The sequence below is a fragment of the Fusarium fujikuroi genome, chromosome FFUJ_chr04, assembly GCF_900079805.1.
Source record: "Fusarium fujikuroi IMI 58289 draft genome, chromosome FFUJ_chr04".
Lineage (NCBI taxonomy): Eukaryota > Fungi > Ascomycota > Sordariomycetes > Hypocreales > Nectriaceae > Fusarium > Fusarium fujikuroi.
In genome coordinates this window covers 2,715,448-2,739,846 of record NC_036625.1, presented here as the reverse complement: position 1 = coordinate 2,739,846, position 24,399 = coordinate 2,715,448, and the positions used below count along the sequence as shown (strand labels likewise).

At 49.8% G+C, this 24,399-nt stretch overlaps 10 protein-coding genes; 6 read left to right on the top strand and 4 right to left on the bottom strand.

The window, feature by feature from the left end:
- Positions 1-395: 395 nt before the first annotated feature.
- Positions 396-1,462, top strand: FFUJ_14659 (uncharacterized protein; the record flags this gene model as incomplete). XM_023576618.1 has 3 exons in its annotated part: positions 396-438; positions 494-1,068; positions 1,115-1,462. 3 exons carry the CDS (start codon positions 396-398, stop codon positions 1,460-1,462), a joined length of 966 nt encoding a protein of 321 aa, XP_023429760.1.
- A 246-nt stretch (positions 1,463-1,708) lies between these two features.
- Positions 1,709-2,022, bottom strand: FFUJ_14658 (uncharacterized protein; the record flags this gene model as incomplete). XM_023576616.1 has 3 exons in its annotated part: positions 1,709-1,750; positions 1,807-1,936; positions 1,985-2,022. The coding sequence occupies 3 exons, from the start codon at positions 2,020-2,022 to the stop codon at positions 1,709-1,711; spliced, it is 210 nt and encodes a 69-aa protein (XP_023429759.1).
- A 1,230-nt stretch (positions 2,023-3,252) lies between these two features.
- FFUJ_14657 (related to endo-1,3-beta-glucanase) lies at positions 3,253-4,231 on the top strand (the record flags this gene model as incomplete). XM_023576615.1 has 2 exons in its annotated part: positions 3,253-3,533; positions 3,586-4,231. The coding sequence occupies 2 exons, from the start codon at positions 3,253-3,255 to the stop codon at positions 4,229-4,231; spliced, it is 927 nt and encodes a 308-aa protein (XP_023429758.1).
- Positions 4,232-5,539: 1,308 nt separating this feature from the next.
- On the top strand, positions 5,540-7,123 carry FFUJ_14656 (related to cholin permease; the record flags this gene model as incomplete). The annotated part of the gene is made up of 1 exon (XM_023576614.1): positions 5,540-7,123. One exon carries the CDS (start codon positions 5,540-5,542, stop codon positions 7,121-7,123), a length of 1,584 nt encoding a protein of 527 aa, XP_023429757.1.
- A 2,516-nt stretch (positions 7,124-9,639) lies between these two features.
- FFUJ_14655 (uncharacterized protein) lies at positions 9,640-13,698 on the top strand (the record flags this gene model as incomplete). XM_023576613.1 has 2 exons in its annotated part: positions 9,640-13,565; positions 13,617-13,698. The coding sequence occupies 2 exons, from the start codon at positions 9,640-9,642 to the stop codon at positions 13,696-13,698; spliced, it is 4,008 nt and encodes a 1,335-aa protein (XP_023429756.1).
- Positions 13,699-14,016: 318 nt separating this feature from the next.
- Positions 14,017-14,988, bottom strand: FFUJ_14654 (related to short-chain alcohol dehydrogenase; the record flags this gene model as incomplete). XM_023576612.1 has 4 exons in its annotated part: positions 14,017-14,207; positions 14,258-14,359; positions 14,404-14,636; positions 14,690-14,988. The coding sequence occupies 4 exons, from the start codon at positions 14,986-14,988 to the stop codon at positions 14,017-14,019; spliced, it is 825 nt and encodes a 274-aa protein (XP_023429755.1).
- A 457-nt stretch (positions 14,989-15,445) lies between these two features.
- On the bottom strand, positions 15,446-17,428 carry FFUJ_14653 (uncharacterized protein; the record flags this gene model as incomplete). XM_023576611.1 has 5 exons in its annotated part: positions 15,446-16,230; positions 16,280-16,752; positions 16,798-17,080; positions 17,133-17,359; positions 17,409-17,428. 5 exons carry the CDS (start codon positions 17,426-17,428, stop codon positions 15,446-15,448), a joined length of 1,788 nt encoding a protein of 595 aa, XP_023429754.1.
- A 374-nt stretch (positions 17,429-17,802) lies between these two features.
- On the top strand, positions 17,803-18,791 carry FFUJ_14652 (related to 15-hydroxyprostaglandin dehydrogenase; the record flags this gene model as incomplete). XM_023576610.1 has 2 exons in its annotated part: positions 17,803-17,869; positions 17,917-18,791. 2 exons carry the CDS (start codon positions 17,803-17,805, stop codon positions 18,789-18,791), a joined length of 942 nt encoding a protein of 313 aa, XP_023429753.1.
- A 682-nt stretch (positions 18,792-19,473) lies between these two features.
- On the top strand, positions 19,474-21,235 carry FFUJ_14651 (related to putative monooxygenase; the record flags this gene model as incomplete). XM_023576609.1 has 4 exons in its annotated part: positions 19,474-19,638; positions 19,686-20,064; positions 20,112-20,677; positions 20,738-21,235. The coding sequence occupies 4 exons, from the start codon at positions 19,474-19,476 to the stop codon at positions 21,233-21,235; spliced, it is 1,608 nt and encodes a 535-aa protein (XP_023429752.1).
- Positions 21,236-21,433: 198 nt separating this feature from the next.
- FFUJ_14650 (probable peroxisomal amine oxidase (copper-containing)) lies at positions 21,434-23,597 on the bottom strand (the record flags this gene model as incomplete). XM_023576608.1 has 2 exons in its annotated part: positions 21,434-23,439; positions 23,495-23,597. The coding sequence occupies 2 exons, from the start codon at positions 23,595-23,597 to the stop codon at positions 21,434-21,436; spliced, it is 2,109 nt and encodes a 702-aa protein (XP_023429751.1).
- Positions 23,598-24,399: the final 802 nt, after the last annotated feature.

Here is a 24,399-nt window from a genome sequence, read left to right as displayed (position 1 = left end):
TAAGGGATTGGTGAGATCGATATCTGTGGGGCTTTGGATGACTGAACCTTTTTACCGTTGAGGGATTGTTTTGCTGGCGTGGTGGTTATTGCGTCACTGGTGATATGGCGATATGGTGCTTGGAATGTGTTTTGGTGCATTTGTAAATGCGGCGCGGGTGGATTGGCTGAACAATGTTAACGTTACTGGTATCGTGAGAGTCAGATCGCATTGGATCATGATTCGAGGAAGCAAAACTCTGCTTACGTGCGTCCATCTATATAACATCAATGAACTGCTTCTTCAAGTATATCAACCATTTCAGATACAACTCTTGTTGTCCAACAATCATCCTTTCATATCGATACTATCATCAACCACTCAATCAACAACTTTCTCAACTTAACACCATCAAAATGCCTTCAATAATTGTCTTCGGCGCCTCTGGCTTCGTAGGTGGTGTGTCAACTATTCTCAGGCTTCGTTTCCATCCTTACTGACTCCATATTCTCAGCTCCGTACATAAAAGCCCTCAAGCAGGCCCATCCAGACTGGCCCATCACAGCCTACGTCCGCAGTCCCCAATCCGAGTCCCAGCTCAACGCAGACCGTGTCATAGTCGGCGACTTCTCCGACTTTGAAAAGGTCAAGGCCGCCAGCGCAGAGCACAACATCGCCGTCAACGCCGGAAACTCGTTCACGGCGGATCCGGTGGCTGCTATAATCGCCGGCCAAAAGTCCCGCGGTACCAAGGGCAAGGTGATTCACATCAGCGGTGGAGGAAATTTCATCGATTTTGGAACTTCAGGAAGCTTCAACCCTGAGAGTAAGGTTTGGAATGACGCGAATGAGGATGATATCAAGGCTATTCATAAGGAGATGTTCAATGGACAGTCTGATACACTTGTTCTTGAGGCCGGGAATGGGGATAACGGCATTGACACTTACATCGTTTGTCCATCTGTTGTCTATGGTGGCGCAAGTATTTCGTCGCCTATTTTGGGCGTGGGGTATAAGCTTATTACTGGAAACGCCAAGCCTCTGGGTTACGTCCCCTACGTCGGCGAGGGAACAGCCGTGTTGAGCACGGTGCGCACTCCTATTCTATATCTGTCACCTGTACTAACTCCTGTAGTGTCACATTCTGGACCTCGTCGACTTCCTCGTCAAAATCTCCGACGTTGCAGCCCAAGGCCCCGCCGAGGGTTCTCCTTACAGTCGTTTCTATATGCTGGAAACTAGCCGAGTTGCATGGAAGGATCTGGCCACTGAGCTTGCCAAGATGATGCATGAGCGAGGTATCTTTTCGAGCTCTGCGCCTAAGAGTGTTGACTTTGAAAAGGCTGGTGAGGGAGAAGTCAAGTACCTTGTTGGCTCGAACATGCTCATGAAGGGCGACCGTGCTGCTGCGATGGGTTTCAAGGCGAAGCATCCTAGTATTCTGACACAGATTCATGAGGACCTGAAGGAATTGCCTATCTAAGCCGCCTGCACCATATCAGCTTGTCGCAGCTAGAGCTTATGAATGTCATGTCCAGATAGTTTTCCTCCATTGAATAGATCCTTTTTGCATCACCGGACTGAGATTGGATCAATGTTGATGATAATTCTTCATGATATTGTCATTATGTCGTGATATATAAACCAAACCCAGAACTCCATTCTAGCCTGTATTCCGATGTCTATACCGTGCCCGCAGTATGCTAATCGTACTTTAAAGACTCCCAGTCTAAGCCTCTAACCAAAGTTCTTGAATAACAGTTTTCATAGTCTATCCAAAACATTAGAACAGATGACTCGTGAACATGGTTGAAAGGTGACTCATACCTGTTCACTTTGTGCGTTGTTGTACTGACTGAATTTTCTGTCGAATGTCCGTGATTGTGGCTTCAGTTGTGTTCGGACGCATCCGCCTACTACAGTCGCGCTGCCAACTGTTAAGAGAAGAGGGACGATCCTGGTATTGTCAGTATGGGGAGACTTGGTGGGTTTTATTGGGGCTTACTTTTGACCGGTGGGCATGACTCTGAGAACTGGTTGCATTTTGGTATTGTGAAGAGATGAACGTCTTGGTAGCGGCGGTGAAAATTGCAGTGGACTTTAGTGCAGTGCAGTTCAATCAGCAGGAATCAATGAGCTTGAGAGTGATGATATCCAAATCGAGAATGATTGCTCGTTCATTATATACCATATCTTGTCACCCAAAAATGCCCCCGTATCTTGCATTATCGATAACAGTCAATCGCGTGGTGAGAGCGGCGTTTCGAGGCCGTCTGGTGGTCCGATGATTCCTCGTCTGGAACCCCTGGTCGGGTGCTTCCGGGGCGTCAATCAAGCGGTGCAATCGGGCCATGAGGAGATCTGAGTTGGAATACAGTGGGCGAACATGAGATGCGCATGTAATAATGAAACAAGGGCTATTATTAAATATAGGCGATTAAGTTTCTGCGTATCAAATTTTGCAATTTCATACGCGTTTTTACGTGTTTCTTCAGTATCGGGAATTATTGGTCAGGCCATTCAATGTGTCAAGAGCCTCAAAGGTGAAACAGATTGCCTGGACAGCACACATCATTACTGATACAGATGATCACCTTTTCTAATCTGGTTCATCTACGGTGAGGCTCAAATAATGGCATGTAGATCATCCATTCCAGCGGAGTTCGCCATGGATTAAATTTTCAGGTACGGTACCACAAACCATCTGATGCTTGGCCTCGGCGGATCCCGATTCCGCCCTTTTCATCGCCAGGGGATGATAAACCTGAACCGCGGTATCCGATCCCAGATCGCTCATCAGGCAATCTCTAAAAGATTCACCGGCTTTTCTCGATGTTCACCTTGATAAGGCCCGATTATATCTTGAAACTTCAATTGCTGAGTTTTTTGAATCGCCGACGAGGAATGTTTCAATTCCTTGATTCTTGGTTCAGCGCGTTTCTGGTTACGGGAAGTGGTCTGTGTATCTGGCCATTTCGCTCGGTGCTCTCGGGTTAACAATTGAAGGTGTAGCCACGGAGAATTCTACTCTTTTAGGAAATTCCATGGTTTCTGGATAGCTTCATTTTTGGTTATTAATGATAGAATAGAGAATTGAGTTGCTGTTGGGCTTGGCTGCTTGCTCCAGCCACCCAACCACGCAAGCTCGTGACGTCATGCCAAGTTCTCATCTCGACGATATCAACCCTTGACCAAACCCCTCTCTATCATAGAGAATCTTCAATACCCTTCCCAATCGTGTATCCCCTCACTCCGATATATTACACAATCACCATGGCGTGGAAAGACCATCTCAAGCGTCTCAAGAATGAGTTCGAGAATCTAGTCGGTGAGCCGCAAGCTCAGAATCAACAACAACATCCCCCACCGCCTGGACCTCCTCCACCTCAGCAGCCCATCGGGGGCCAGCAGCAGGGCCACGTCTACTGGCAACCTCAGTTCCGGCCTGATGTCCCCGTCACGCAAGAGTGGGATGCAAAGATCGGAAACGGCCCGGATGGCTGGGGTAATCAGGAATTACAGTACTACACCGCCGATCAACAAAATGCCTTCCAGTATGTCCAAGTCTAGCTATATCAAGAAGCTACTTTTTATCTAACTAAACAGCACTCCTGATGGAAAATTGGTACTAAGAGCTGTTGCGAATAATTCTTCTGAGGACCATGAGAAGCGGTATACTTCTGCTCGCTTGGTGAGTCGGCAGACCCTCTCGCGCGATCAGGGCGTCCTCACCGCCTGGATCACTTCACCCTGCGCGACGGGTATCTGGCCTGCATTCTGGCTTCTTCCCCAGGAGCCTTTTTCGTGGCCTACAGATGGTGAGGTGGACATTGCGGAGACGTGGAATGGAGATCTTGAGAATCACTCTTGTCTGCACTGGGGTCATCACCATGAACCTCACAAACATCGTGTTCTCGGCACTAAGATCCCCGACATGCAGCATCGCCCCGTCAGGTATGACTTTGCATGGCTCCAGTCAGGTGGACAGCCTGGTCAGGGTAGAATGATCTGGTATATTGACGGTAGACCTGTTATGAAGGGAGATATCCCCGAGGGTACGAGGCCAATGAGGGAGATGACTATTCTTCTCAACGTTGCTATGGGAGGTAATGTCTGCGGCGGTAAGACCCCTGCAGATGGATACTACGATATGGTCGTGCATTGTCTGTATATGGGAAGCGAGCCGGAATATGGTGGCTGGCATCGATTCGAGAATGATTGGGCTGCCTCGCCGATGGGAAATACCTACTGAGTCTGAAAAATGAAATGAAAGATTGCAACATTCGATCTTGCCTAAAGTTTTACACAAAGCTAGCCTCCTTTGAATATCCCCAAGATCGATCAGCAGATGTCAGATGTTGATGTACTCAGATTATGCCAGATTCGATCAGAACATAACTAAGATGGATATGTCGGATGATCTTGATGATAGAGATCGTCGGAATTCGGGAAGTTCTAAAAATACCTGCCGATAGCCGATAACGCTGATAAGCATTGATAAGTCTGATAAGATAAGGCGCACTTTACCAAGGAGCGACAGACTCCGACCGACCAGTATGCAATGCGACCATGGATCTACCATAAAATCATATTCCTATGATCAAGGCGATATCTTGAGTTGAAAATTCCAATTGGTTTGACTGTGGGCTCCCGATTCCTGACATTATGGAGTTGTAGTACAACAGCTCTCGGTCTTTCACTCAGTTTGCCGGATGGTTAATAATAAGCCGCATTAGACGATTGGAGCAATAGCTTTACAACGGCTGCCACCAACGACATCTGGCTACGGTGTCAAACTCTGCAGTGAATCAAGTTACGATCGTGTTCTAGCGAACGTTTTCTAGATTTTGTCACGCGTTTAGGCTATCATATCATTTGATATGGAATATTCTTTCGAGTTACCCTATACTCGAGCAACTCCAGTCGATGAGTAATAGAAATTACCCCGCACGATATGCGTATCAGAACCCCAGACTGGATTGGGGTCAACCCGGACTCCAAGGAGAACTTGATCCACTTCACGATTTGGAGCTCAAGCACTCAAGAACAAGAATGACGACGATGAATGCCTCGTAGAAGAGGAGTCAGTGTCGTCTTGACTCGAATTACTATAGTGTAATTGAATCAGAGCGACATGCCGCTCTTGAGCTCCGACTTCGCATCGCGTGATCAATATCTCATCCATCGGTCAACCTCCCAATTCACCTCCATCATGCCTTTTACACCATAATCCCATTTGGAAACCACAGCCGACACTTCAAACCCTCAGACCAACCATCAGATAAGACCCTTGCCACCAACCACGTTCCAGATTCGGCGCCCAGACCAGTCGGGGAAATAAGTCAACACCCTATCTCCGCGCCCAAGACCTCAAATCTGCGGAGAGATTAGATTGGAGAAACGCGTTTAAACTGCTTTTGGAAGGAACATGCGACAGGCTAAACCGTAGCCTCGGGTCTGGGGCTTGATAAACCATGACTTAAGATCTCGCCCTTCTCCTGCTATTTGTCTCTCATCATCTTTCTTCCTGCTCTCAGATTGTTGGAGGACCATTGCCAATATGAGTGAAAGTACCTCAAAGGCGGACTTTGCCGCTAAGAGAGATGACGATATCCACGATGCAGCTAAATCCATCACCAACAACGAAGTCCCCATCAACGCCTCCGGCCACGTCCAAGAACTCCCCCAGAACTTCAACCTCCTCTCCCTAGCAGGCGTAGGCCTCGTCGTCGGCAACGTCTGGCCCGCCATCGGTGGTTCCATCCTTGTCGCTATCTTCAACGGCGGCCCGCCAGGCGTCCTATACGAATTCATCGTGGTGTCCATGTTCTACTGGACAGTCGCTGCGAGCGTTGCGGAGCTAGCGAGTGCGATTCCTTCATCTGCTGGTGTGTATCACTGGGCTTCTGTTACGCCTGGGCCGAAGTGGGGGAGGGTTATCGGGTTCTTTGCGGGATGGTGGAATTATCTTGCTTGGTGTCTTGGATGTGCTAGCATGTCGAGCATTCTTGCCAATACGCTTGTTCAGATGTATGCTTTGAACCATCCGGGTTTTGTGGCTGAGTCATGGCATGTGTTTATCACGTACATCATCACGACGTGGTTATCGTGTGCGGCTGTTTGTCTTTGGAACAGTGCTATGCCGGGGCTGAACAAGTTTGGTGTATTCATCATCCTGGCGGGTTTCATCATCACCGTTATTACTGTTACTGTCATGCCTGGAAGAGGAGGTCGTCCGCCACATGCCAGCTCGGCGTTTGTCTGGAAGGATTGGACTGCCGATATTGGATATCCGGATGGTTTTGTCTTTGTTGCTGGCATGCTCAACGGAGCGTACAGTGTTGGATCGGTTCACGCGACAACTCAGCTTGCAGAGGAGATCCCTAACCCCAGCCGAAATGTCCCCATCGCCATCTTGTTCCAGGTCGTGACCGGTTTCGTCACTGGCCTTTGCTATCTTATTGCGATAATGTACGCAATCAACGACTACGACGCTCTCTTTGAATCGGCATATCCCATTGCCGAGATCTATCGCCAAGCTACCGGCTCCGCAGCTGGTGCTACAGGACTGCTATCATTGGTTATGATCTGCATTGCCTTGACTGTCGTTGGACTGTACATCGCCTGCGGTCGAACGCTCTGGGCTCTCGCTCGTGATGGCGCGACTCCTTTCCCTGGAGTGCTAGGCCATGTCCAGGAGTCTCTCGATATGCCTCTCTGGTCCACCATCGTCACAGCTGTCCTGGTTTCAGTCCTTGGCGCTATCTATGTCGGCAGCACCACAGCCTTCAATGCATTCGTCGGAACCTTTATTCTGCTCTGCAGCTGTTCATTCTTGGCATGCATCCTGCCCAACCTCCTCAGTGGACGAAAGAGCATTGCTTATGGGCCCTTCAGGATGCATGGCATCTGGGGATTCATTATTAACGGCATTGCATGTGCTTATCTTCTTATCTGGAGCGTTATCTACTGCTTCCCTTATGCTTTGCCTACAAGTGCGGCGAGCATGAACTATACTTGCGTTATTTGGGGAGGTTTGACTTTCTTGGTTAGTCTTTGGTGGTTCGGAAGCGCAAGGAAAGGATATCAGGGCCCTACGACGACTGGAAGTGTTGTCCCAGGGATGGTTATCGATGCAGCCTGATCTGTTGTTGATATGCAGTAGCTGAGCCTAATCGTACGTTTGCATTCTGTCTCACTTGTACATAGTCCAATGAACACGCGGTTTATTTTTGAAATTAAATCTCTTTCGCCTCTCACTGCCTATACTGTCCCAGGGCCTTAAATAATTGTGATGGCCTCTTTTGGGTCGCGTGACCAAGTTGATATGCTCGTTGCCCAGCCTACCTTATGCAGATCTCGCGCAAGCCGTGAAGAGACTATTGAACTTACTATACTGCATTGAAATATCCCATCTGAGTCATCCAGTCAATAGGATGAAAAGCTGCCAGGTAACAAACTGGGTGGCCTCAGAGGCAAAGCCACGGCTGTACGTATACCTATCAAGCCATTCGCAGATGACTGCAAACCATCTTGTAGGCAGCAGTATCATATGCGACGCATGAAAATGACAGACATTGAGGATCGAGGCCTTTGCTTCCGCGGCGCTTAGCAATACCGGGCGACTGGGATATTCAGCTTGTGACTTGTCCTGATCTTCTCATGGATTGCATGCCCTAAATTTGCTTTGACCACAGTTTTAATTGATACAGCGTGTTATGAATTCGTGCGACTTTAGGTTTCGAGATTTGAGGGTTTTCCTTGTGTTTGAGCATGGATAATCAAGTATTCGAGGTTCCACTACGCGACTTTGCAAGGTACAGGCCTCATTGAGATGATACATGATGCCGCGAGTAAATGCCTGACGACGTCAACTGCGGCGCGGTACATGTAACAGAAGCAGAAAGAATCGCTAATTCTAACGTGAGAAATTGAGACTGTGTGAGTTTTATTTCGCGCATTTGATCTATAGAATTGCCGCCTACGGCAGATGTTCATACGCAAATGCGTGTATCACGAAGACTCCACGACGCGCTTTGAGCTAAATTAGTTAACGATCTGACCCTAGATGCCGGTGGTTGGGCATGTAGTCAGTCAAATCTGATACGACGTCTTTGCGGGGTTTGTCACAGACAGAAACACCGAGATTGATAGGAAAACTTGGCAGAAGATCAGCGCACAAAGGTCCGCGAATAGCCTCATTTTGCCTTTGCCTCGCCATCTATGAGGCCTTTTTACGACTACGCGCCAGCCACAGTGAGTAATAGTGCAAAGTGAGTCAGAAAGACAGCACCAGGTTTAGTGAACGCCTTTAAACTTATTTTTACATTTCTCGATAGCTTCAGATCGCATTCTATCCAAACAATTCCTCTGCCTCAATTCACCAGCCGCCTTCGAGAAAAATGACAAAAATCCATCAGCGAATCGGAAACCCCCACATAAACGTTGCAGCCCGACCGTAAATCACGCCTAAAGCGACAAAGACAAAAACCTGGCCTCAAAAGCGCTACAGGGGTGCACCCTTGTCCATTTTGTTGCCCAAGACGCTGATCTTTGACTGGATGCCCTGACTTTAACGATTGGGCACGCTGAATTGTTTTGAGCTGTGGGAATTCGGCGGAGGGCAGTACAGAAGGAATTTGCCCTGTGCACAGCAAACAAATCGTGTACACGTAACTGTACGCTATGGAGTCTTGCATCGCTCGACTCCCCTTTCTTGCAGAGCCGGAGTAGACTGTAGGACAAAAACGACGCTTTGATCTGTTCTCCCCCTGGCACTTGCAGAGGCTAAATCCACTGCCCGTCAGTACCGGGGATCTTCCCCTTCAACCACGCCTGTCCACATGGCCAAGTTGCCACTGTATGTTGGATACTCTATCACCCCGCTGACTCTGGGGTGAGACCAATCGAGGCCCTTGGGAATGTCGGGTCACTTGTCAAGGCGACAGGGGCCTCGTTCGCCATTCCCGCCCTCCCGTCCACAGCAGTTGAAGCTAGTGATGCCTCACGCGTCATGGCACAGCCAGAGTTCTCTCGTTGGACCAGCTGTTACTGTTGGACGGGCCAGCGACTCGCTGGCACCTTGGGGGGACGTGCCGTGCCCAATGGGGTTGGGCAGTGGATCTCGAACCACCCTGAGGCGGGTTCGACAGACAAGGTTATCCTTCTTGAATTGGGCTCCTCGGGCTCTCTGACCCGGACGGCACTAGGATCCCTGCCCTGTCCTGTCACCCGCAAGATCAGGGCGATTTTGAACAAAACTGGATGGCCAGACGCTCTCTTCTTTTTGAGGTGATCTTTTTCTCTCCTCTTTTTCCCCAAGTAGAGATTGCACAGCAACTAACACAGCGAGACTTATTCTTGTTTGTTTGTACCCGTCTTCTTGACCATTTATCTAGTGTACCCGACCCCTCCAACTCACCGCCGCCCGCCGATCATATCACCCACTTCGAACCGTTACTTTTCCCCCGGGACCCACGAAAGTACACACGAAACAAACTCGCAACAAACATAATATTCTTTTTATTTTATTTCTTTATCACAGCATAGCAGTACTACAATATGAGAAAGTCACAGACCAAGACGAAACAGGCCCCGCCAGCGCGTCGGCCTTTCGATCCATTGTCACAATATGAACAACAACGACAGCAAGAGACTGCCATGGCCCTCACGATCCGGGGTAACCCGCCCAGAAACAAGTCCGATTCATGGGATGAGAGTACAAGGAACTCAGGATCCAGCTCTGCCATGACGAGAAACAGATCTATCTCACGACCACCAACACGTCGACCAGACTCTGATGCACTCTCAACAGTGTCTGAAGCCACTACTGCCTCTGACGCCTCGACTGTATCCACCAACACTCTCTCATCTACATCCCCATCACCACCTCTACGGGCCCAACGACAAGATTCAGGAAGAGGCTTCATGTTCCAACCTCCTCAACTTCGCTTCCGAAGCACCCAAGACACACGATCCCCAGAGCCTTCACCCAGAATGTCATACATGTCGGATGACAACTACGACTCAGCTTCAGAGGTTGGCTGGGGTACTTCATCCAATGTCTCTGTCTCAACAAGAGCTACTACTGTCATGAGTGACAGTGAAGATGACTGTGCCAAGACCCCAACAAGGTCTCGTTCCATCGTGCGTAATACAAGCATGAGCACATCTCAACAGTCTCGACCTACAGAGAAGAGAGTTGAGTTTGAGACAGATCGACAGCTTGAGCGTCGAACAGAACGTGAGGTTGAGAGAACATCTGGTCGACAGGTTGAGCGTCAACAAGAGCGGACCAAGGAACGATCACGAAGTCGTGGTCGGACCTTTCACATCCACATCGAGCCCAAGGCACAGGAGCCTGCGAGCAACGCCAACAACCAGCAGCAACAGCTACAACAGCAGCCACAGCAACCACAGCAACTGCAATTGCAACAGCCTCAACAGCAACAGCAACAACACCAACAGACTACTGTCAATCCACAGAATGCTATGGTATCATCGTCGGTCACCCAGACCACTACATCACAGACCTATACGCATCAACCCATGATGGCCCAACAGCCTATCGTCAGCCATCAGCCTGCTGTTGCTCCTCAGCCCATGATTGCCCAGCCGGTCATGCAACAACCCTTGATGTTCCCTGCTCAGCCTATCAGCCCTCCTGTCATGCAGCCCGTTATGCAGCAGCCCTTCCAGCAGCCGATGGTCCAGCAACAGCCCGTTGTTCAGCAGCAACAGCCTCAGCCTGTCCCTCCAGTGCAACGCATCCCTGAAGAGCGTCAGCTTCCTGAGCCTACACGTCCTCCTTCTCGGCAACGGGCTCGCTCACGCGTTGATGTCGAGCGGACTATGAACAATGAGCTCGAGAACCTCCGAGGCGAGCTCAAGTCTCTCAAGGCCAAGCAGAAAGAGACTCTCAAGGAACTTGATGACGCTCGGTACAGACTCTCCCACATGCAGTCCGACAAGGATGAGCTTCGAGAGGAGAGAAACAAGGCTCAAGCAACCAGGGACAGACTTGTTATCGAATTCGAGGAGCAGACTCGTCTTCTTGAGAGGACAAGGACACGTCTTGATGAGCAGCGTCGCACCGTGGAGAGGTTCGAGAAGGACCGCGACATGTCAATTGACAAGGTCAAAAAGGAGCGTGACCAGGTCCTTGACCGCTTCAAGCGTGAGCGTGACCAGGCTATGGAGGTCGTCGACAAGTTCAAGAGAGAACGCGACCAAGCTGTTGAGCAAGCCCAGCGAGATCTCGACTTGACCATCTCAAAGTCCAAGAAGGATCGCGACCAAGAGTTGCAGAGACTTCAGCGCGAGCGAGATGAAGTCATCCAGCGCATCCAGCGAGAACGCGACTCTGTTGTCGACAGACTCCAGAAGGACCGTGAAGTCGCTGCTGAGAAGGCCAAGAAGGATCTCGATGTCTCCATTGCCAAGTCCAAGAAGGAGCGCGATTCTGCTATCGCTAAGCTCCAGAAGGAACGTGACCATGCCCTTGAGCAGGTCAAGAGGGAGAGAGACCAAGCTATCAACCAGGCTAAGAAAGAGCGTGATATGATTGTCTCGAAGCTCACCAAGGAGCGAGATGAGCTCTTGCAAACTGAGCAGAACTTCAGCAACAGAGTCAAGGAGCTTGAGGACCATCTCGCCAAGCACCGAGAGCTCAAGGCTGCTCTTGAGAGAAACTATGAGGATCTCAAGAAGACCAGCCAAGAGTCCACTCAGTCTTACAGCAAGTTTGAAGCCAAGGCCATCAACTTGGAGAGAGAGCTTGAAGATATCAAGGCTATCCGCAAGTCTCAAGAGACAGCCTATCAAGCTCGCATCGCAACCATGGAGATCTCTCAAGAGTCCATGCAGTTCCGCGTTAGCAACATGGAGGAAGATCTTCTCGACAAGGCCAAGGAGCTGGGCGAGCTCACTGTGGAGCGTGACCGCTACAAGATAGACAGCGAGAACTCCAAGTCTCAAGTCGAGTCTCTGAACAAGGACAAGTCAGGCCTTGAGGAGGACAAGAGGAACATGCTTAAGCAAATCACTGATCTCACAAGCGACAAGTCAAGACTCCAGGAACAGCTAACGGGACTCGAAACCGACAAGAAGGCACTCGAAGCGCAGGTCACGACACTCCAGGCTACGATCGACGACTTGAGGAAGGAGAAGGACACCTGGACCAAGGACACTGAGAGTAAGGACGCCCGAATTGCTGGTCTTGATACCGAGAACGGAGAGCTTAAATCGCAGATCGAATCAATCACTAAGGAGAAGGAGGCGGTGGCGAAGGAGGTGGAGGAGGTTGAGACGAAGAGGAAGAAGTTGAAGAAGAAGTATGAGCAGCTGCACGGGGAGAGCAAGACGATGAAGGAGCAGGTGAGGAGTTTGTTGAATGATCAAGATGATCAGACATCGCAGGTGTTGAGGTTGGCCGTTGAGGTGAAGAGTCTGAGATCGGAGAACTCGAGTCTCAGGTCGTTTTCGGATACTGCGAGCGTGGTTTCGAGTTCGCTGTCGACGATCTCGAGCTCTGTTAGCACGGTTGATGATACTGCTAGTGTTGTCTCTGATGCTACGGAGAAGCCAGACCCTGCGAGTGTGCCGCAGCCTGCGTCTGTCGAGGATGTACCGGAGACTGAGGATGTCATCATTGTCGAGGAGGAGATTGAGGACGCGGCACCTGCGCCTGTACCTGCACCCGGGGTTGAACCTGAGGCTGAGGCTCCAGCTGGGGAGACTGAAGCTCCGGCCGAAGCTCCGGTTGAGGCTGCAGCTGAGCCTGAAGCCCCTGCGGAGGAGAAGGTTGAGGCTGAGGCGCCTGCTGAGGCTCTGGCTGAACCAGAAGCTCCCGCAGAAGAGAAGGCTGAGGCTGAAGCACCTGCTGAGGAAAAGGCCGAGGCCGAGGTACCCGCTGAAGCTCCGGCTGAAGAGGCAGCACCCGAGCCCGAGCCCGAGGCTGCCCCAGCACCTGAAGAGCCCGCTCCCCCTACTGTCGAGGAGCTTCAAGGCGAGAACACAGAACTCAAGGAGAAGGTCGCTACCACCACAGCCGAACTTGACGACATCACCGGAAAACTCACCGCTACCGCAGAAAACGCTGGCAAACTCCAACTCAGCGTTGACACCCTGACGACGGAGCGCGACGAAGTCACCAAGAAGCTCGCCACCGTCGAGGAAGAAGCAGCCGCCCTGAAAGAAAAAGCCGCTTCTGTCGACCTCCTTACTACCGAGCGCGATGATCTCAAAGCCAAGCTTCAAGAGAAAATCTCCACTGTAGAAGCCCTGACCGCTGAACGTGATGAACTCACCAAGAAGCTTGAGAGCGCTGAGCGGGAAGCTGTTGTGCTGAAGCAAGTCCGTACCGAGAACAACAAGCTCATGAAGCAGCTAGACGAGGCCAAGAAGGCTCAGAAGGCTGCTAACGCGGAGGTCAAGTCGCTCCAGACTCAGGTTGCTGCTCTTGTCGCTCAGATTAACAATGGCGGCATGACGAGGAGCAAGAGTAGCGGGGGGAGGAAGCCCATCAAGGATCCGAAAAGGGCGCAGGAGCTGGTCATTGTTCGAGATCCTCGGAATGGTAGTGGACTGTAAGTTCTCCCTTCTCACTGTTTACGATGTAGTGATACTAACGGTTATAGGAGCCATATTGTGCGACGACGCAACCTCAACTCCTCTGCGACGAGGTCTTCTTCTCAGTCTGATGGATCAGCTGATGCTTAGATGATGGGATGGGCTGGATGTATGAACATGTTTAACGAGTCACTCATTTGAAACCTTTTCCTTTGTATAAATTTCCTTGAGTTTGGGATGTTTGAGTAGCGAAGATGGTTATATAGAGGTTATACTAAGACGGACGATGCAATATCTGTATGAGGAACGGTGCATTACGATAGGATCATGGGATGATATATTTCTTTGTGTATGGATAATGGATAATGGAAGGGATGAATACATATAAATTTGGAGGCTTACTGCTGTCGATTGAATGTGAATGCACACTTGACAATGATATCTTGTATGTAGTCATCTATCGAGTCACTACTGTGCTGTATAACCACCATCTACCGGGAGGTTTACCCCAGTAACCCATCGTGCCTCCTGGCTAGCAAGGAAGATCGCAGCACCAACAAGATCTTGAGGCGATCCGGTTCCATGAAGAGGATGCCTTGACCGGATGAGGTCTCTGTCGCGAGTCTTGATGGTGTCGGCAAAAATGGCCGTCTCCGTAACTTCATCGTCTGTCAGCGTCAATGAAACTCATGAAATCTTGAGCACTCACAGCCTGGGCAGATGGCATTGCAGTGAATGCCATCTCTCGCGTAATCGAGAGCGATGGTACGCGTCAAGTTTGTCACACCACCTTTCGACGCAGCATACGCAGCTTCACGATTAGCATATCTGAAATTGTAGAGAGGAGATTCTTACCATTGGTGTATCCTCCGACGAGGCCAAAGATTGACGACATGTTGATGATCCAGCCTCGGTCGCCAGTCTCGGATTTGTCTTGCTTCAGCATTTGAGCAATAACATGTTTACTGACGAGAAAGATGGACTTCAGGTTGACAGCCAGGGTCAGATCCCACCAGTCCTCTGGAGTTTCGTGTACCCGACGAGGCTCTTTGCCTGCTTCGACGGAGATACCAGCGTTGTTGACCAGCCTGTACAGAGTGAGCGTCTAATCTGAGCGGGGGTTTAAGGGCCTTTTACTTACACGTCAATGCGACCAAACTGAATGACAGCTCTAGATACCAATTGCTCCACGGCAGCGGTCTTGGTGACATCCGTCTCAACGAAGATAGCCTGGCCGCCATTTGATCTGATCAGCTCATCTGTGTTGACTTCCTCCTCTCCATTCACACTCGCACGTGCAGCTGGCTGGAGATCAGCGCAGACGAGGTGCGCCCCCTCATGAGAGTAAGCCAGTGCAATTGCTCGGCCCAAGCCGGATGAAGAGCCTGTCACAATGCAGACTTTACCAGCCAGACGAGGTCCAAAAGTCGAAGTAGCCATTATTTATATCGTTGATGAAGATATCAAAGTCAATGTACCATTTGAAGTGAGTCGTCAGTATTTATAGAGCCGTCAAAGTGACACTCGGAGCTACCGGACTATGAGCCGCGGCTGCGTGTCCCTCAATCTAACCACAATTCGTCACATTGCAGCGCTCGCAGCGGTATCTCAAGTTTGAGTTTGGCATTTATAGCGCTGATGCAACGTGCCGTAAATGGATAACAAGCCGAGTACCCAATAGAATCGAGCATTTGGAGCCGTCTCTCAGGTAAATGGCAATCGAGGCGAAGATCATCGCGGAATTGCTGCTCGCTGCGGTAGCATCACAGACGATTGCATGATTGACTATGTAACTTTGTAATCTCGGTCTAGAGTTTCGATCCGTCATTTGCTCGACGCGACATCGCGTCTTAGCTAACCTCACGTCGCAACTGAAAATCATCAGGGATTCATAATATTAGCTATCCTTAGGCCACTCATCTATAAGCTTTGCCCGATGAAACCTGGTAGTCCATCCCAAATCCTTCTCAATATCATCCAGAAGCTTTAGAACCGCATCCTGCTCGCCTTTCTCATAAAACACCTGCCCCGCCACGAACAATGCCTGCACTGAATTCGCCCTCACAGGATCCGAGGGCTCCGCTAGGCTTACACCGCAAATCTCTCTTGCGTAATGATGTACCTCTTGTTGGATCTGTCTATAAGACTTTAATCGTGCCGAGACAGTAGAACGAATGAATGTCGATTCTTGTGGCTGGTTTACGAGGAGGAGGATCATGGCCATATGGTAGTTTTGCATTGTTGCGGCGCAGATCGGGAGTTCGTACCATATCTGGGTGAAACTACTGAAGCAGGAATCTGAAGAGTGATATGGTGTTCGGGCATAAGGTTTGAATGTTGATGGGAGACTATCGTGCCATTTCTTGAATTCTTTGAGTAGCATCTTCCAGCGTTCCAGGAGGCGTTCTTGCGTGACGCCAATGGTTGGACGTTGACCGAGAGGGAGTGCGTAGTCAGAAGGATTTATTGCGTCGCCCGAGGTGAGGTGATTTGAGAGCTTGCCAATGAGCCAAGTTAGCTCATTACTCTTGGTATCTTCCTCGATATCAGCTACGGTGCGAATATCCGCTGAGCATGGCGGACTGAAGGGCATGAGGGTTCCATCTGCTGTGGTTGCAAGACCTGCATTCTGCCAAAGACGCACGTCTTTGAGATCAAGACGAGTCTGCGTTTCGCTAATGACTGAGAAAGTCAGTAAGATGGATAATTGGATGAGGCGGTTGACACTTACAAGCGCAGAGAAGATCTTGACGTGCTAAACTCCAAAGAATAGGACCCTGAATAGCCGTGCGCGGTATCACCACCGGTGAAGCAGGATGTGAAGCATCCTCCGCTGGGTTAAACAGAGGCAAAGCGCTGAGATGGGCTCTCCAAGCTGTCCCAGGTGCATCCATTAGTTCGTAGATACAAAGGATAGCAACTGCAGCAAGCATATCCTCTTTATCGCTCAAGTTATTCTCGTACGTACAAAGGTCAACCGCACTTTTCAAATGGTGAATAGCTTCATCGTAGTGCTTTGCAGATTCATAGCGCCAGTCGTATCCTTGCCATCTAGAATCGATCATTAAATCAAGGCGACTCTTGTTCACACGATATAAGTGCTTAGCTGCGATCGCACACATGGATGATTTGAGCAAGGGACTAGTTGCAGCTTTGACAGGGACTTTGCCCGAGAAGTAACAGCCAGTGTCAAAGATGTCGAACCTGATATTGTTAGAGGTACTTATATAAATGGAGAGGACGACTCACCAGATGCCTGGCCCTTCTTTATAATGCTTTAGAAGATGAAGTGTTGCCAGTCTTGAGCGATCTGGATGTTCGCTAGGAGTTGGAGCTTCTGACTCGGCGTCCGGAGCATATGCTTGCCCTTCAACTACAAGAGAATCGTCGGCCCACAGGTCTAATTCTGGCCCAGGAGACTCAGAAACCTGCTCTGCTTCGGCAGTATAAGATGTCTCCCTTGTTTCATCAGGATAGTCAATCCTTATGCTATCCTGCTCCGCGTAAGGATCTTCAACATGGACGAAGTGAACTTGACAAATCTATGTCAGCTCTTAGAGATGCACGGTAGACCAAGCACTTACGTTCGTCCGGAACATCAACCCAGACATGATCCGCCTCAAAAACGTCACTGTTATGCATCGCATCAAAATCTCCAACAACCTCGCTTCGACTCCTCTTTCTAGCATAACTTTGGAAAGGCCGAAACACCGATCTCCTGGAATAACTGCAAGTTCTTGAACTTCTACTGCATGCTCCACAAACTGGTTTTGCTTCATCACATTTGAGCTTTCTGCTTCTGCAAGTTTGGCTTGCTCGCCATCAGTACCTCATTTCAACGGATGAGGTGGGGAACTTACCAGCCTGAAAAAGAACGCATTGTCGTCAAACCGCGAAGTTGATGTAAAGCATTTGGGTGATCGAGCCGAGCGGTGTTTTATGAACAAGGTGCTTGTTCCGATGGGGTTGCCACTGTTGGATTGAGTCGTATGCGGAGACTAAGCCGAAGACCTGGAGAACGCTGACGGAAGAGGATATCAAGGCGAGGAGGGACGAGAATGTGGGGTAATGGGTGACGTCTCGGCAGTTTGATGCCCCGGTTGATAAGCGGACCCGATTAGCGGAGCCGACTTGTATATGAAGTTGTTTGGGTTATTTATTGAGCTGAATGGCTTCTATTTTCGCCGGATTAAACAATACAAAGTGTACCTTCTTACCTCAGATACCAAAACAGCTGTTCTCTATTCTAGCATCATGTCTTCTCAATCAGCCCCATTATCTGTCTCCGGCAAGACTGCCATTGTCACAGGCGCTGGATCAGGTATGTCTACTCAGTAATCTATCATCATATGATGCTAACATCTACAGGGATCAACTATGAATTTGCTCAGATCTTGCTCGGAAAGAACTGCAACGTCGTCATAGCAGACCTTTCCCTCAGACCAGAAGCCGAAGCTCTAGTCTCAAAGTACAAAGACTCTTCTCCTCGAGCAGTCTTTGTCAAAACAGACGTCACATCCTGGAAAGATCTAGCCAATGCATTCAAAACTGCTGTCAAAGAGTTTGGCGACTTTGATATCGTTTGTCCTGGCGCAGGTGTCTACGAGCCTCATTTTTCCAACTTCTGGCATCCTCCAGGCTCCGCTGAATCTAAAGACCCTCTTGACGGTGATCATTATAAGCTACTGGATATCAATCTCACGCATCCTATTCGTGCTACACAACTTGCCATCTCACAATGGCTTCACGGCTCCCCCAAGAAAGTGTCACCTGAGAACCCCAAACGTGTGATCCATATTTCTTCTATCGCAGCTCAATGCCCCGCACTCAGAAGTCCCATGTATGGAGCGAGCAAGTTCGGCATCACGGGCTTTGTACGATGTCTTGCAGAAGTTGAGAAGATTGGCGTTCGTGTCAATGCCGTTGCACCTGGTTTAGTGCGCACTCCGCTGTGGACTGAACATCCTGAGAAGCTGAAGTACGTGGATGAGGGGCAGGATGAGTGGGTTACACCTCAAGAAGTTGCCGAGGCCATGCTTCTCTGTGTGGAGAGTGACAAGTACCCTGGTGGAACGGTACTTGAGGTTGGGAAGAACAACACTCGTTGTGTGCAGTTGTTCAATGATCCTGGACCTGATACGAGTGGTCAGTCGAAGGGAGTTTCTATTAGTAACACTGAGGAGGCGGACAAAAGTATTTGGGAATGGCTTGGTGATAAGTCAATCTGGGGTTCAACTTTGTAACCATTTTAGTTAGTTTCTGGAACATCGAGAGCCAGTCTTTACCTCGGATCATATCTCGCATAGTAGCTCCGCAATGCATCAAGCGTGCTATCATAAGCTGCACTCGTGAAAGTGCCACGCACCAGTCCGCAATGCATATGCGGGTTACTTATTTAGGTAACCGACGATAGTCAAATGACCCTGATGTCTGTGTTGTCCTTGGCTCAACCAGTCAATATGCCTTCCCCTCTTCTAGTTGCACGCCACTTTAATTCCTTACAGCGAGGTGCAGCTACATAAACCCCACGCAAATACGACCCCCGCTTGTTGTCTACTTGTTTATGTAATTTTATCGTTGCCTAATGTACCGAATGTCGAGAAATCGTCGAGGTCGGCTTGTTGTCCGTGTTTTTGGCTCGTAAGTGGCTTGATGCCCACATTTCGCCTTGATTACCGTTTTGGGTTGTGATGATGTCGTCAACGGAAGGACTGCGGCTATGAAAGCGAAGAACGGGAATGGATGCATTACAAGACGCGGTGATTTCGATCGACGTATGTAATTGTGCTTATCAGGCCGCAATAAAATTATATATCCATAAATCCCAATGCCCAGGCCTGAATCCTTCATTTAACATTGCCATCCTGCCATTGGATTATCGAAAACAGCTGCTTTCGTTTTGCATTTCCTTCGGTGAATATCAAGATGAATCAAACAGACGTCCTCATCATCGGTGCTGGGATGTCAGGTATAGGTCTCGGTGTCCAGTTGATCCGAAAATTTGGCACCAGAAACTTCGAGATCATCGAAAAAGACTCTGCAATGGCCGGAACGTGGCGGGTCAATAGCTATCCGGGCTGTGGATGCGATGTATGTATCAAACAGCGCAGAAGGACTCCGTCTGATCTCTCTTACAGGTTCCATCTCATTTCTACTCATACTCCTTCGCCCTCAACCCTAACTGGTCCCAAGCTTATGCTATGCAACCTGAGATCCAAACCTACTTTAATGACGTTGCTAAGAAATACGATATTGAGAGACATGTTAGGTTCAACTTAGCTGTTGAGTCTGCCCGCTGGGACGAGACTACTGGAACTTGGGAAACAACCATTCGAGACGTTAAAACATCGGAAGTCATGACTGTTCGTTCGAAGGTCCTCATCTCGGCTGTCGGTGCCCTTTCCATTCCTAAAGAATGTGATATTCCGGGTACTTCAGACTTTGAAGGGCGAATATTTCATACGGCTAAATGGGATCATTCATTTGATTGGAAAGACAAAGAAGTAGTCATCGTTGGTGGGTTTGTCCCAGCAGGCACTGGCATCAGTTACTGATTGGAATAGGAAACGGCTGCAGTGTAACTCAGATTCTCCCTGTCATAAGCTCGGGAGATGCTGCCGTGAAGAAAGCAACCCAGTTCGCGAGACAAGCGCACTGGCTTGCAGAACGTCCCAACCCAGCCTACTCGACCACTTTTAAATGGGCTATGAGATGGTTCCCCCTTGCAATGCGCTTGTATCGTGCATGGCTATACTACCTGAAGGAACGAGACTTTGCAGGCTTCAGAGTTGCCGAAGGCCTTCAGGTGAGGAACCAATGGGCCAGAGATACTACTGACTATATCCGGAGGACGGCACCGGCCAAGTATCTGGACTTTCTGGTCCCAAGGACTGAGGTCGGCTGCAAGCGAAGAGTCAATGACACGGATTACCTCGCTTGTTTACACAAGGATAACGTGGAGCTTGTATATAGCGATCCGATCCAGAAGATTGAAGCGAAAGGTGTGCGGACATCTTCTGGAAGGTTGGTAACCGCCGATGCCATTATACTTGCGCATGGCTTTGAAACCCAGAAACCATTATTTCCTATGAAGATATTCGGAAAGGATGGGGTCAGCATTAACGAGCATGTAAGTCTTCTCTCCACCACTTCCCAGAAATTGTGGTCTACAACTCGCTAACATGGACAGTGGAATCAAGTCAGTGAAGGTGCGGCGTCATCCTACTTCGGAACATACCTTTCGGAATTCCCCAATTTCTTCATCATGATGGGCCCAAACACTCTGAGTGGCCATCTGTCAGTCATCTACACCACAGAATGCCAGATCAACTACACAATGAGAGTTCTCAGACCAATTCTCACAGGAAAAGCAGACATTGTTGAGGTTACTCCCGAAGCTGAGAAGAAGGACATAGAAAATGTCCAAGAGAAGGCTAAGCGCCTTGTTTGGGCGACAGGGTGCACATCGTGGTTTATTGATGAGAAGACGAATAGGAACACAGTCATGTTCCCGGACTGGCAGTTCAAGTTCTGGTTGCGAAGTGTATTTGTAGCATGGAATGATTTGGAGTATCGAAGTGTCAGCACTAACAAGCCCGTGAAGATGTCACGAGTCAGCTTGTCGCTTCTTGCCGTGGCGGGTTTAGTAGGTTTGGGGTCATTTTGCTCCCATATCTTAAAGTCATAGACGTGCACTGGAAGACCAAAGGCTGAGTAGAAGATGTACAAAGAGAGATTTCACCGACAGAGACATATTTGAAAGAGTAATTCATTCATTCTTGATGTTTAACTTGCTATATAACCATGCAAAAACCCACGATATGCCAAAATGCTAAACACTCGTCCAATTTTAACTTTACAATACCCCAATCATTACATCATCCATCTAAAGACGAGGAATCGTCTTTGTAGCGCAGCAAGAAGAGGGAGCCTCCTCCTCCTTCTTACCGAAAGCATCCTTGGATGCAGCATCGACGCAGAGAGCTGAAGGAGGAACCCAAAGACCAGGGTTCTTCTGGTAGAAATTTGAGGCGCGAAGCATGACACTAACAGGCTCAGCGGGCATCACGGGGAAGTCCTCAGTGCGGGGGAAGTGAGTCAGACCAAACTGGATGTAACAGACGATATCAGTGTTCTCAATAGGCTCATCGCGGGCGACCCAGTCGAGAATGGTGCTGTTGTGAGGGTGGTTCTCGACACCGGTGGACTGGCAGACGTAGTCACCAGCAGGGAAGATCTCGTAGTCCTTGTAAGGAGTGACCCAGAGACTCTTGCGAGCAAAGGCAGCGCGGTTGTACACGACACTACCGGGCTTGGCGAGGAGACCGGGACAGTTGTTGTTGAGGATCTTGTAAGCGACGGGCTTCTTGGCTGATGGGTTGATGCTGTTGGGGTTGGTGATGGCCCATGATCGACTTGTCTCGTGGCAGTAGTTCACAGCAGCCTCCTTGGCTGTTCGGAGAGGAGTATTCTTGCAGTAGAAACCGTTGCCGTAGGGGTTCTCGGGAGATCCAACCTCTGCCTCTGAAGGTAGAGCGTCGTTCTGAACGATGGAGTTGTTGGGTCCGTCGATCTCGGGGTCAACTCGGAGGGAGAAGATGTGCTGGTGGTTGTGAGCGTTGATGGTGGGCGCGACTTCGGTTCCGTAGGGAGCGGCTGTCTCGCTGGGGTGCATGCAGTAGGTGTTGAGCATGCCGGTCAGCTTGATCTCAAGCTTGTAGGTACCGTCGAGGGTGAAGGTATGGTAGAAGCCGTACTCGTAGTTGGCGGCGGTGATGATTTGAGAGATGATGAGCTTGCGATCACGGGCGGAGATGACGGTGCCGTCACGGTAATCGGTGTGCTTGTACAGAAGACCGTTGTCTTCCTCGTGAATGCAGATGGCGTTCTTGATGACAGCGGGATCACCCTCGCCAGTAGCCATGACGGCATCGAGGTAGTGGATGGCGCCCTTGCAATCACATCCCAGCTTCAGAGAGTTGGTCATAAGACCAGTGCCATACTCACCGACATCGAAAGCGTGCTTCTTGTGGTGAGGGGGGTCGGGGTTACCGTAGGGAACGACCATCTCGACGACACTGATGCGGTTGAAGAGAGTGCGCTCACGGTGCTCATGCTGATCCTCCATGCGAACATCAGACAGAACAATACCTTCACGGTAGTTGAATCCGATGTGCATCTTGTAGCCAGCCCAAGAAATCTCATTTCCTCGCATGCGGAAAGAAACGCCCTGGGGCTGGGTGATGTTGATGGGCTTGAGAGTGCCATCAATGTAGTTCTCGCCGATAAACTCGGGCATGTAGTTGTGCGAGGTGAGAGGAACCTTTGTTCGCTCACCGTTGACGTAGCGGATGTCAACAGTGAGGACCTCCTCCTTCTCAGTATCGACCACGACGGAGAAGTCGAGCGGGTGCGCATACTGGTTATCGTTGGGCGAAGCGCGGTAATACACCAGACCCTGCTGGAGACGGCGCTCGTAGCCCCAACGCTGATCAACGCCAATCGCCCAAGCATCGATGTAGATCTTGGACATGTCATCGATGCCAACGTCCTTGCAGGCCTGGATGACACGAGGGTCGGCGCGAGCAACGCGCTCGCAGACATCAAGATCCTCGAGAGTCAGAGTAGGACCAACCTCGGAAACGTCCTTCCAGAGCTCGACCTTGCCGTCGGCGATGTTGGCGACGACCTCGGAGACTTGACCATTGCCCTTCTCGATGACGATGGCGAAAGCGCGACGAGAAGGTCGGGGACCAGTTCGGGCGCGGAAAGCAGCATATTCTGCCTTAAGAGGCTCACGGAGAGTGAGACAGTTGAACTTTAGAGACTTGGGCTTGGCATAATCACGGATGATCTTTGCGGCAGCGCGGATCTCATCAATCGATAGCGGATCTGCAATTGTTAGGTGGGGTTGCGACTGGGAGCTCAATTGGAGGGGAAAACATACCGAGAGGATGTAAATGTTGAGAATTTGAGAGGTCGGGAGCGGCGTCGTTGGGCTCTTCCCGAAAGATGGTGTAGCCGGCGATGGATGAGGTGTCTGCAATCATGATGAACGTTGTCTGGGCTGAGCGACTGTGCCATACGGTGGATGATCAAGTAACTGTATAAGTGTCCAAGGTGTTGACCTGGAGGGGACAAGGTTGAAGAAGAGCTGTAGTTTAGTTGGTAGTTTACTATAGAGAGAAAAGGAAAAAGAAGATATTGTCAAGAGGATACAGAGCTTCTTATAGAGAAAAGAACAAGAAAAGTAAAAGGAAAGAAAAGCAAGGCGGATTACAAGAGACACGGCATCCATAGCATCCACCGTGTGGCGCCCGCCCCGATTGTCCTGGCAGACACCGCTCCGCTGCATCTCCACTGAGCGAGCGGGAATCCGCTGAGACCCTTTGCTTTGGGTGGTGTAAGACATTACCTACAGAAGCAAAGCTGCTGACTACAGTTGCAGCTGCAGTGGAAACGCAAGCGAGATCTAGATTCCGACAAGGGTATCTCTACCGAAAACTGCTACAGAATTGCATTCTCTTGATCCTGGGGAACAGCTATCGCTCTCTGTCATGCCAAGCCATCTCCGGCAGTTCGACGCGCCGCCCCAAAAACTCTCTGATCTCCTCGAAACGGGCATAACAGTGAACGTTTTCTCAAAGGTCCACAAATTACTGTATCTGTCTGCTACCTAGCAGTAAACGGTTGGGGAGATCGCAGAGCAAAACACGAGGCTCAATCATCTGACCCCAGCGATCAAATGCTCCCCCTCATCTAGACTTCTAACCGCTTTCAGCATCTGATTCTCAGCTTTGCACCCATGCCCTGCGCTAAACCGCTTACAGGTAACGTTTTGCAGTTTTGCCC